Source organism: Plutella xylostella, chromosome 5 (genome assembly GCF_932276165.1).
Source record: "Plutella xylostella chromosome 5, ilPluXylo3.1, whole genome shotgun sequence".
Taxonomy (NCBI): Eukaryota; Metazoa; Arthropoda; class Insecta; order Lepidoptera; family Plutellidae; genus Plutella; species Plutella xylostella.
This window is the reverse complement of record NC_063985.1, coordinates 8,967,676-8,980,013: the sequence shown is the minus strand read 5'-3', so window position 1 is coordinate 8,980,013 and position 12,338 is coordinate 8,967,676. Positions and strand designations below refer to the sequence as shown.

Sequence of the window (12,338 nt, the reverse complement as noted above, 5' to 3'; positions counted from 1 at the left end):
AAAGGTACATGTACTAGCTATGTACTATGTAGCACATCTTAAGCAGCTCAACTTTATCACTGCAGTCCATATACTAGGGTGCCACTTTATTTCCTGTAGCAAGTTTCATCTCTACTGGCACTGGCAGGGTTACCATTAGACTCGACGTGACTATTTTACGAATACACAAGCGGTGGAGAGCAATGTTAACGTGCGTACGAATGGATAAACACTGTCGGTATGCAATTATTGGAGTGGCGCTTATTGCGACCCGCTTATGGATGATTGCTCGTTATGTTTCCATCAAAAGCTAGCTGCCGCGTGAGCGAGTTATGATACAATTTGATACAAAAGAGTTGGCCTGATTTGCAAACAGGAAACTAAACGAGTATGACAAAAAAGTTTAAAATGTACCTTAGTGGTAACACCACGGGGGATAATGCCGTTGATAACTATAATTTTCCAGTTTATTATTCAAAATGACCATATTAGAACAACAGTTGTTCAGATTGACCCCCTGAGTCGCCCTCTTTCGCCTTAGTTTAGTATACCACTGCTACAACACCTTGTATAAAAATATGCCTTAGCCTTAATTATTTGCCTCCACTAACGTGGTCTACCTACATAAAATACATAGGTTTAATCATAAAATGGTACCTGGGAAATTGTTGCAAAAGAAACGAAGTTAGAGAAGAACTCTCACAAATGCTGAAATAAGTTCTTTTTTTATTATATTTCATCGCTGCCTTTTTTGTTACGAGGCCCTACAAAGATGAATTGTGCTGTTATGTACATATTTATAAATAACTTATAACTACGATACTTAGATACATTGTATTTTTTGCGTTAAAAAGTATACCTAATAATTATACAGATGTACCGACTCATTTATGTGAAACTAATCCGACTACATTACCCGCTAAGTCCTAGCTTAGTACGTCTGTCGACGTCCGAGTGCTTATATAAATGAGTATCCTGAGATTTATGGATATAGAGCCCACTATGACTTTTTTACAAAGAAAAAAAGTCATAGTGGAGTAGATCATGAGATGAGTGAAGTAATAATGTCAGGTTTCTCTGCACCTGACCGTACCTAGAACGTAGGAGCCGTAGATCACGTATATTGTTTTCAATGATTTCTGAACACAGTCCCAAGGGTAGTTTCAGTCCTCGCCAAGCTCCATTTCATGCATCCATCAGTAGATGGCCTACTTTCGTTCAGTAATCACTCTTCACTCCTCTCACACCGAGCTATTTGCGCCAGTCACGTATGCGTAATTAAAGTTTTGAACGAAACTTTAACCACATTAGGTGAGTTGCGTTTAAACTGGTAGTTCAAAATTTTTCCTTTTGGTTCAGGTTTTAAGGGATCACACATCACACTGTATTTGTTTTAATTGTTGATATTTAATACCGAACAGTATTATTTCGACATCAACATATTAGTTTTAGTTTAGAAATCACCTGAAGGATGATGTATTTAAATACGGAATATATTTCGCTTTGGATCGTACATCATACATTATGATCATGTATTATTATGCATATCCAGAAGTAGGTACAAAAAACACACGCACTCACGCCTTGTACTAATGTACTCCCTTGCGGGGTAGGCAGAGGTGCATTGCTGCACCCACTTTTCGCCAGAGTGTTATGTTAGTCCCAATGTAATAGGGGGCGGGCCTATTGCCATTTTACGGGCACATCCAAGACCCGAGAACAAATATCTGTGTTTAAACAAATATCTGCCCCAGCCGGGAATCGAACCCGGGACCATCGGCTCAGTAGTCAGGTCACTAACCACTACGCCATTCGGTCGTCATATCCAGAAGTAGGTACACTACAAAGTATTTCTTTCTTTCTTTCTAGAAAGAGATACGAGTTTACCAATACATAGAACTAAAATAATGTAGTTTGAGAGGGAAACAAGGCGAAATCGTTTTCCACGGAACGGTCACGAAAACTCTTCTATGGGCTGGATAATAATGCTTAATTAGTGTGCGAACTGTACATCAGACAGTAAGTAATTAATGCTCTAAGTTTAACTAATGAACGGGCACTTTGTTAACATTTTGTCGGGTTCATTACAGTCAGGATGTCGAAAGCTTATTTCAAAACAGCGATTTTCATAATTGCTCAAGTGTTTAAAATGTACGACGCTCACTTTATCTGGTTTCTCGGTAGTTCCGTTTTCTCAGAAACTAACAATAATAAGTTTACTTCAAACATCCGGGTTGCGATCTTCAACGATTTTAAGCATTGATTTAATATCAGCGTGCTCTATTAAAAACTGTTTTATGACCCGGTGTTTTATTCATAAACATATTCAGTGATTCATTGATCCTTTCAATAAAAGCTTGTATGTGAAAGTGCATACAAAATGTCGCAGCGGGCACAGCAGGCACATGGAAACATTTCACATTATTCCATTCCAATCTTATTTAAATTCAAAACGGATAGAGCTGGATCGCTAGGGCACATTATTAAAGAAAATCGGTCTGCTCCGCCCGTCTGAATTATAGCTTATTTAAATTTAATGCAGGAAAAAGCGTGGCTCTAAAAACGATCGTCGAGTAACACCTGCGTTCGCCTATTTTCTTAATCCTTAAGACATAAATCCCATTGTTTATGGGTGTAATAACTACGCTTACTGCTATTTAAGTAATTAGCTCAATGAAATATCATATGAAAGTCGATTTTAGGCCTACATATATAATACGACTGTTCAAATGTTATATTTTTATTAGATATTTAGAGGAATTTATGATAAAAATTACATAATAATCCACATAGTACTTTCTCAAGAAGCAACACCACACTCTGTACATAATCTGTTTCACAAAACTCATCATAGGCTGGCAGAACGCACTGATCAATTTACATTCTTGTAAATATTAAATTCATTAATTAACGTGCTGTATTCTTAAAATAAATATTGCAATAGCCAAATAAGTTACTGCATAACGTATCTATGTAACATACTTTTAACGATTACGCGTGTAGGTATATATAATTTTATATGTAGGTATATCTTTTTCCGGAAAAAGACCAAAATACGTACGCACGTAGCTTTCAAGGCTTCTGAATCCACATCAGTCGTAAGTATAAGAATATTTCGTGCTAGGAATTTTAATGTTTCACGGAATAGAAGGGCCGCATGAAAATGGGAGTACAATCCATAAAATACTGCCTGCCTAGTAAATCATGAAGATCCTTGTAAATTATGATATATTCTGTGATGTGGCTCCCAAATCACATTACCGTAAAATGAGTAGTAATGATGTTTAATTCAATTATTCGATATACGATTTAATATAAATGTATAACTAGCTATTCCCGCGCGCTTCACTTCGCCATAAAAAGTTTTCACGTGGGAATTCCGGGATAAAAAGTAGCCAATGTTCTTTCCCAGGGTCTAGACTGTATGTACACCAAATTTCATTCAAATCCGTTCAGTAGTTTTGGCGTGAAAGAGTAAGAGACAGACAGACACAGTTACTGTCGTATTTATAAAATTAGTTAGGATTATTTATTAGGTAGGTTACATAACTAATCTTAATAATAATTATAGACAATACCATGTACTTACTGGCTATACATACATTGTCTTAGTAGGTATGCACGCTCCGGTGTTAGTTGTAGCCGGTTACCGGGCCAGATATACTTAGTCGTATTTTTGTATACTACCCTCCTAATATTAAGCATAATTATGTATAGGAATTAGGAATGTATAACTATGTACACTTAAACATTTTTCTTTTATATTAAAGCTAATGAACGACATACTGTTTAGCTTAACTGTCTGATAAATTATGTACTTAAGTAACCCTAAATGCTCTAAATTAAAGACTATGTAGTAATTAATATTCGGCTCTTTTTGGTCTGTAATAGTTTATTAGAGATAACTAGCAAGTATATGTTTTGTAATGACTGTTTGTAGCCAAAATAAAGAAAATAAATAACTAATCTGAAACATGTACGAAAAATATGAAGCGATTTTCCTATGTATTGCAAATACCTACAAGCATTTGAAGCTTCCTTATTCATTTCGAATTTCGATAAATCAACAATAAATTACGATGCTTAATGCGTTTCATCATTAAGGAGTAATTAATCAAATATTACAGCTCAGTGCTGTCCAAAAAAATCTATAAGTATAAATATTATGCGACGCCGAATACCTATTCGACAATATGTACCTACTTACATAAATAATACTTATGATTTTTTATTGCCTATTTGATAAACAATTTCTTTGTCAAGAGGCAGGTCAGGCACTGTGGCTCGGAAACCTGCCAGTGTCCTAATTCACGTAATCTTGGGTGGCTAGAAAATTACTCCCATAGATGTAATAGTATAGGTGTCTATCTTCTGGTATGATTGGAGAAATCCATACATGTTATGGGTCATTTTCAAATGACAAAAAAAGTGTGATATTGATATTTCTGATGATTGGAAATACTTATCATGAAAAAAAATTACGTGTTACGCGTACTTATTACTAAGCATTCCAGCCAAGCATAAGTAATTGAAACACATTAATAGGTACATATTAACTATTTTAAAATAAATATAATATACTCCAAATATTACGCGTCGTGCCTGTGCCAATTCCCGTTTTGCGGATTTGATGCTTCATAACTAATTTAACCTTTGCATAATGATCAACCAACGTTTGCCTACAATTTCTTGCATTCTCGACTAACATTTCTATAAAGATTATAAATAATTGGCGACTTTATAAAGTAGACTTTTACCACACAAAAGTTTGTGCAGAATAAAAAAGTCACGCTCATGCTCCTTTTTGCATGCGAGCATATCTCCAGCCTTTAATATGTATGGCTGGGGCAGATATTTTTTTGAACAGATATTATTATTTGTACTTTGGTCTGGGGTGTTAAATGTTTGTGTTGTATTTATTTAAATCTATATTAAATCTGAACTCTTAGCACCAGAGTTGTTTCTGACAAACTAACCATCCGGGTTGTCAATTATAGCTTGGATCATTTCACATTCCCTCACATTCATTTAACGATTTATTTGTTTTTGTTATATGAATCAAAAACAAAGGCAATGAGCCCGCCTTTGTGTACGAAATTTTCTTAATTTGTATTTTTGTTCTAAATCTTAATCACATTTTAAATTATTAGAATAGGATTTAGGTAAATTTCCTAATGTTCTGAAGTGTGTGATGAAAGTGAAAGTTTGAGTAGACTATTAAGACGGGTGGTAGCTTAGTCAGGTAAGCACCCACTTCTCAAGCCAGAGATATGTGGGTTTTAATCCCGGCACTGACAACAATGAGTTCTTTGAATTTAAGTAATGTATACCATCAGTCTTACGGTGTACATTGTGAGAAAACCTGCATTTTAGCTAGATTAAGCACAGCTAGATATGTAAACACACCAACCCGCAGTGGACCAGCGTGGTGGGAAATAGTCCAAGCTTAGGAAGGCAATTGAGACCTTAGGCATATGAACAATAGTTCCATTTGAGAGAGCCAGGTGCAGGTACTTATACCCGCACAGAGAGAGAATAGAGAATAGACAGTAGAATATTTCTACAGTTAGAACAAGACTTACAGTGCCACAAACTTATCTGTTCCGGTGAGAGCTCACGTAAATGTCTAATATTTCTTCATTCTTTAAGATGTTAAATTTTCCCATAATGGTAATTTACCCTTGCGGTTTTAATAAACCGATCTAATCTATATCAATATATAAGTAAATAATGAGATATGGACCAATTTAGTTAACTGTCACCGGAACAGATAACTTTGTGGCACTGTACAGGTACTTATACCCGCACAGAGAGAGAATAGAGAATAGACAGTAGAATATTTCTACAGTTAGAACAAGACTTTATTTTCATATAAAAAATGCTCTGGTAGTTTTCTAGAAAGTAGATAAATATATGGGCAAGTCCATGAAGTGATTTGTAATGATAATTAATTGTAACGATCAAGAAATATACGTAGTTATTCAGGGACAGGGGATTTATTTTTATTGAAATGTATACTAGGAATTTTGGACAGAAGTTGAGTATAACCAGTGCCTAACATCATACAATTCATACACCCTGCATTGCTTGCATGGGACCTAAGCAGGAATACTTTCAAATTATATTATCACTAGCTGTTCCCGCGCGCTTCTCTTCGCCTTAAAAAGGTTTTTCCCGTGGGAATTCCGGGATAAAAAGTAGCCTATGTTCTTTCCCAGGGTCTAGACCGTATGTATACCAAATTTCATCCAAATCCGTTCAGTAGTTTTGGCGTGAAAGAGTAACAGACAGACAGACAGACAGACAGACAGACAGACAGACAGACACAGTTACTTTCGCATTTATAATATTAGTTAGGATTTATCATTCAAACTGGTTTATAAATGCCTGCGGCAAGAGAATTGACAATAAACACACGACGGAGGTAGGGGCAGTAGAAAGTAGATGTTAAATCTTGCCAGGACAACGTTTCGTAAATGGGTCAATACACTTTTTCCTTCATAGTAAATGTTACAAATATCAAAGGTTAAAATTATTGAAAATCGATGTTATACCTGCATGAAACAGAGATTTTTTTAATATCGATCGGCTGTGATGTAGACAGGTATAATTTAGCAAAATCTACTTACCACTGACTTAAGTCCTCTTTGAAAAAACTTATGTTCTCACTTAACTTCAATGTTATCAAAAAAACTTCACCGAAAACAAGTTCACATCGGAAGAATTAAATGATAAAAATCGTTTTTCACAAATAAAAACAAGAAAATATCGCAAAAAAGAACTCGCGACACTAATCACCTTCAAGAAATTGATGGCGCTACTATCGCAAAAATATGACAGTTACTAGAATGTTGCCAGTAAAAAAAAAACAATTTCCAGTCTTGCCACGCGCGATCTAAATAAACACTCAAAACTTGATGAATGGAACTATTTGGGAAGAAGTCGGAAGAACACTTTGTATTTCTGGATAAATTAAACATGCACTGGATTCAGACACGAGAGCAATACTAGCCTACCAACTCAAATCTCTTAATAGGGTTTACTGTTCAGTTCAAGTACGAATTGCTAAAATGTGTGAGGAAGGAAGGTATGGTATATGTACTTGTAAGGGTGCTTTTCCACCAGAGATGTGCTATGCTACGATGCTATGGATGCGTTTGATATCCACCAATCATATTAATTGGTGCACATAGCTTAGCACTGGTGGAAACGGATTCAACTAAGATATGTTTTTTGTATGGAATGATGTGTGCTATGGATGCGTGCTATGGATATGTGCTATGGACCATCGCAAGTGGTGTAGCTATGTATGTGCAGAGCAGACCTACAGTATGCCCGCGTTTTTCACTGAAAGTAGACATGCCATCGTGGAAGCAAATGCGCATCTTTCTCGCACAGCTACTTTGCGGCGGCGCATCTTCGTAGCGCATCTTCCTCGCACAGCTACCTAGCGTAGTATTGGTGGAAACGGTCACATATTTTCGTAGCGTAGATATCACATCTTCGCAGCATAGCTGCATAGCACATCTCTGGTGGAAAAGCACCCTAAACCTAGCTACTGTCAATTATATTTCGTTACGCTTGAAAAAAACAATAGGGGAACGAACAAGAAAGGCGTACCTTATACCATTATACATATATTTCTCAAAAATACTTAAATTTAATTTCTTTGATCCATCAGTCTCTGATCGTTACAGTTTATCCTATACAACAATAATTCATCTACTTATTGTCATGTACATAAATAAAAAATACAAAACAATTATTAAGATTAGAAAAATTTACTTAAATAATATTTGTTCTGGAATGATATAAAGTGCTATAAAAATAAGTTTTCGAATAGCTACCTACTTATGGCTACCATATCAAAGGCATATGACAAACTATGTCTTTTATTCTGTACTTATATAAATTATCAAGCCTCATGCGAAATCGACACCCGTATCTAATAATTCTCTGATGAGAACTGTCGCTTTTCTAGGCAATATACGTAGCAAATGTCCCAAGTAAAGCAGATGTTTAGGCACAGATGCTTCAGGGTAATTCCGTCGTACGCTTTCCAGTATCGACTTGGCTGCCAACTGCGGAGTGATTGTGCCAAAGTAGCTAGGTATTCTGAAATCAAACAAATGAGAATTTACAAACTATATAAGGGAAACTAAACTCAACTTACGTTCTAAGTAAAACTGGTACTGGCTACTCGACCAATCTATGTTTGCACCTCGTACTTACGCGGTAATCTAGCAAGGTGCAAACTTGGTGAAGAGGTATAATTTTTCACTCATAAATCTCATGATAATATTTAATAATAATGTGTTCATACCTCAATCTCAAATCCCCATTGCGTCCATTGCGCCCATTGACATCAACAATGAAAGGGTAAATATGCACTAGTGTGACGTGGACTCCAGCCCGCTTGTGGATTCTCAGATCTTCCATCAGAGACTCGGCGAGACCTTGCACAGCAAATTGAGCAACACTCAATGGCATCTGGTCTTTGATGTGACTGAGTCCAGCACACGATGTGAGCGCCACAATATGTCCATGGTTTTTAGACTTCATGTCTGGTAAAAATTGGTCTATCACCTGGAAAATGGGGAAAAATATATTTTAATAAGTACATACAACAGGTTCGTGAGGTACTACCCTGTGGTGGTCTCAAATCTTCATCAGCAACAGTCTTCGAAGGTATTTTGATTCAGATATTTTGTACCATTTGGACAGATTACATGCATGTCTACAGCCAGCTGAATACTACTTACCCAAAAATAAGATGTAAGTGTTAAATCCAAAGTTTCATGTATATCTTGCGGAGGCTGAGTGAGTAAGGATCTGGGGCTGGGTATACCACAGCAGTAGAACAGCATAGATACATTGCCAACATCCTTCTTAATTTCCTCAGCAACTGATTTCACACTATCCCGGCTGGTTATATCACATGTGTATCCTGATACAACACCATTGATGTCTTTAATGGCCTGTATGGTTTCATCATTGTTACTCTTATTCTTGTCCACACACAGTACTGTAGCACCCAGACTGGCCAGTTGTATGGCTATTTCACGGCCAACTCCTCTTCCTGCACCTATGACCTGTAATGTAAAAGCATTTATTTTAACTTTTTTTGTAATTACTCTATACTAATCCAATGGAGCTGTTAAGCAACAATTTTAAAGTTGAATATTTATTGATTCAAATCATACAATAATTAAATATTTTACAATGGTGTTTAGCGCAATATATGATATTTTCTACTTTAGTTGCCTGGTACATTTTTGTCTTTTTATGTAATCTATAGCTGTGTCTCATCTCACTCACAGTTTACAGTACATACTTATTTAAAAATGAAATGCTTCTTGCATTTTCTGTTTTCTAATATGACAAATAATTATAATATTTAAAAAGTGCTTAGGTATAGTGCAAAATATCATACCAGTGCTCTTTCTAATTCCACAGACTTCATTTGCGGTGGTCTTATGAACTCGTAAACTGCTTGCAGTATGGCATACATTGTGTTTAGCATCACCCACATGATGTCAATCATGAGAATAGTTATTGAATAAGTCTTTAAAAGCATTCTGATGGGAAACATTACGTTCAGTAAGGTACTTAATACACCATTCCGTAGAGTGTTGGATTCCTGAAATTATATTGCACATAAGTAAATTAGTTATGTGCTATTAGTTGGTAATATTTAAATAGTTAACAAAAAAATATTAATATTAACTTGAAAACTTTCAGATGTTGTGTTTTAACAAAAGCAATTAACCAAAAATCTTGTAGTAATAATAAATATATGAATATGGAAAAATAACATAATGCTTTGTTATCATGATAGGACATTGCAACAATGAGTGGAGACATGCAACATGCAGCCCGGCCCCAGGTGAAGACAAAAGCATGTTGCAAAGTGATAGTAGTAGTAGAAAGAAGCAGAAAAAGTATGTATTAAGTATCATATTTAATCCAACATACCATTGATAAAATATCTAAAACTAGCTATGTCCAGAAAAAATATCCTGTAAATAATAAAATCAAAACATAAGCTAAATACAGATAAGAAGGCTAGTACCCATCACCATCACTGGAAGATAGAGAGCTCATGATAGTGAGAAGTCATTAATTATAAGTACACAATTATCCAAGTTAGTTAGAGGTAGATTTGTGTGGTTTAAAAGTACCTAATGTATTTCCACTACCCTCAGTTTAACCTAATCAATTATCAGACTGATAAGCTCTTTAATTTTATCTGTTTCGAAATGTCCGGTAAGGCCAAGGGCAAGACTTCAAATATATAAAATCGGTTGCCAGGCCGGCAATAAAACTAATCAACTTATAGGTATCTGAGTATTTTACCCACTGAATTAAATGAAACAGAAAATCTGTTATTTCAATATTATTTATGAAAAAATATGGTTCCTATTTGCTTACCTTTTGTAGAAATGGGCGTTTACAAAATATATTAAATATTAGCAAGTTTTGCGAGAAACTAATGCTGTAAAACTACAAAACAAACTTTTCAAAGATAGTCTAACTAATCTGTGATGATGACAGAAAACAAAACGTCAGATTCTGCTTATGCGAGAGCTTACTTTGGCTTTGCGATTTCATTCAGTGAGAAGTAATGTGAGAAGTCGGCGCCGCCGCCGCCGGTCAGCGCCTTTACTAGTTATTATTCTGTGGCCGTACGTAAAAAAACCAAAAATATATATTTATATACTCTGTGAACATTTGTTTATTTATTATTTTTAAGATGTTACCTACCTACCTATTATAATGTTAATTTTTGAAATAAATGCATAAAAAATCGTGGAAAGCCTATTCTGTTGGTCAGTTCGATTTATGTATTTCCTATAAAGCCTAAAACATGGCTTTCGTATATCAAGGCGATTCGGACTTAGAAGCTAAGTCTAAAAAAAGTAAGTATGAAAAATTACCTACTTCAGATTTCGCTCAAAACATTCCACAAGAATGACCTAACTTCTTAACTCCTGTTTCCAGCTGCCGAGCGCATCTCGGAGAACATGCACATAGTGGCCAACGAGCCGTCGCTGGCGCTGTACCGGCTGCAGGAGCACGTGCGCAAGGCGCTGCCGCCCATGGTGGAGCGGCGGGCCGACGTCACCAAGCTACAGACTGAGCTGCAGGGCCGCTGCTACGACGTCGAGTATGCGTTGAGGTATAACACACTGGCATCTTTTTGTATTCATTATGTGTGTATGGTGGAACAAGGCCAGCGTGGTTGACTAGGCCTAAAACCCTTCCTTCATTGAAAGGAGGCCTGTAGTGTTATTTTCTGTATTGATTTAATATCCTGCTTACACTAGTGACCTTCTCCAATTTTGATTTCTAGTATCTTGGCAGTAATGGTGACAAATTGTAATCTAACTGTAGCTCAAGTCATCATCATCATATCATATCTAAATAAAATGTTTTCATCAATCCACAGTGCCGTCAAATCAATGGATGCAGCAGTTACCAGTTTCAAAAACATTCAAGAGATGCTGAAGCAATCAATATTTTTAAAACAACAATTAAAATATGAGGAGGCTAGAAGAAATAAAAAAGATACCAGTTCAGTTTACAAACGCCTATCTGCCCATATTGTGTTAGATCTGCCAGACTTATCAGAGTTTTCAATGGTGAGGGAAACCACTAACAGGATTGAGAGTATGATGTCCCATGCAAGAGGTTCTTCCAATGAACTGCACAGATCACACACCACATTGCATTAACGCGTTGAGTGTCAATGGTACCTCATACAATACTAGTGATGGTATGGATTCCATGTGTTAAATGGCGAATGCTTTTTACCTAGACTTGTGAGATGCACCTTGTCAAGGCTTGCAGGCACTTTTGGGTCCTCAGAATCTAACAAAATGTGAGTATTAAATAGATAATTATCAGTGTCAATTTCACTTTTAGGAGGCAATGTTGGATCTTTAATGCAAAATGTTTCATTTTGTATTGCCTCTATTTACAGTACTTAAAGTGTTCTTTGGACATAACATCACCAGTTTACTCTATGAAAGGATTTGTAAGCTGTATCCTAAAGGATACATGGTAACTGAACTATGCATGCATAATATTATTAAAATGCTAACAATGGGCCTGTAGTGTAGTGGCTAGACTAGCTTATGTCCTTGTAACTAACTGCAATATAATGGAAGTAATGCTTAGAGATTATCATTGTATTAACACTGTTTGTAATTCACTGTGTATCTTGAATGTTGTGGTGTTTAATCATTAAACAATGGTTACTAACAAGTTTTTTAAACTTTTATTCACTACCTGCCTTACACAAGCCTCACCATTACTATGCTATGGCCAACATTCAAAAATGCTCTAAAATTTGCTAT

The 12,338-nt window shown here is 35.9% G+C and overlaps 3 protein-coding genes across 7 annotated transcripts in view; 1 reads left to right on the top strand and 2 right to left on the bottom strand.

The window, feature by feature from the left end:
• The window catches only part of LOC105382612 (amyloid-beta A4 precursor protein-binding family A member 1), a 109,411-nt gene extending 102,606 nt beyond the window's left edge, over positions 1–6,805 (bottom strand). Inside the window, exon 1 of the mRNA XM_048633225.1 lies at positions 6,609–6,805. The gene's annotated coding sequence lies outside the window, so the exon portion shown is untranslated. The remainder of the gene's footprint in view (positions 1–6,608) is intronic.
• Positions 6,806–7,600: 795 nt separating this feature from the next.
• On the bottom strand, positions 7,601–10,527 carry LOC105395139 (epidermal retinol dehydrogenase 2). 5 transcript variants are annotated; one of them, XM_011567070.3, is made up of 6 exons: positions 10,411–10,527; positions 9,955–9,998; positions 9,413–9,619; positions 8,742–9,071; positions 8,303–8,565; positions 7,601–8,094 (listed from the first exon to the last, which is right to left on the bottom strand). In XM_011567070.3, exons 2-6 carry the CDS (start codon positions 9,955–9,957, stop codon positions 7,902–7,904), a joined length of 996 nt encoding a protein of 331 aa, XP_011565372.3. In that variant the 5' UTR covers positions 9,958–9,998; positions 10,411–10,527; the 3' UTR covers positions 7,601–7,901. The 5 variants fall into 5 exon arrangements, with proteins under 5 accessions (XP_011565372.3, XP_011565373.3, XP_011565375.3 ...); XM_011567071.3 differs by lacking the exon at positions 10,411–10,527 and adding an exon at positions 10,161–10,267; XM_011567073.3 differs by lacking the exon at positions 9,955–9,998 and having other exon boundaries at positions 10,411–10,511.
• A 222-nt stretch (positions 10,528–10,749) lies between these two features.
• On the top strand, positions 10,750–12,249 carry LOC105393103 (BLOC-1-related complex subunit 8 homolog). The gene is made up of 3 exons (XM_011564835.3): positions 10,750–10,898; positions 10,981–11,158; positions 11,429–12,249. Exons 1-3 carry the CDS (start codon positions 10,847–10,849, stop codon positions 11,712–11,714), a joined length of 516 nt encoding a protein of 171 aa, XP_011563137.1. The 5' UTR covers positions 10,750–10,846; the 3' UTR covers positions 11,715–12,249.
• The last annotated feature ends 89 nt before the right edge of the window (positions 12,250–12,338 follow it).

What these genes read in the sequence shown, in the direction of transcription:
- LOC105393103 (XM_011564835.3), top strand. Translation starts at nt 10,847, where the DNA reads ATGGCTTTCGTATATCAAGGCGATTCGGACTTAGAAGCTAAGTCTAAA. An exon ending in AGAAGCTAAGTCTAAAAAAA is followed by an intron (nt 10,899 to 10,980) that starts GTAAGTATGAAA and finishes TCCTGTTTCCAG; the next exon opens with CTGCCGAGCGCATCTCGGAG. An exon ending in GACGTCGAGTATGCGTTGAG is followed by an intron (nt 11,159 to 11,428) that starts GTATAACACACT and finishes ATCAATCCACAG; the next exon opens with TGCCGTCAAATCAATGGATG.
- LOC105395139 (XM_011567070.3), bottom strand. An exon ending in TGGAATTAGAAAGAGCACTG is followed by an intron (nt 9,072 to 9,412) that starts GTATGATATTTT and finishes TTTACATTACAG; the next exon opens with GTCATAGGTGCAGGAAGAGG. An exon ending in AATGGGGATTTGAGATTGAG is followed by an intron (nt 8,095 to 8,302) that starts GTATGAACACAT and finishes GTTTGATTTCAG; the next exon opens with AATACCTAGCTACTTTGGCA.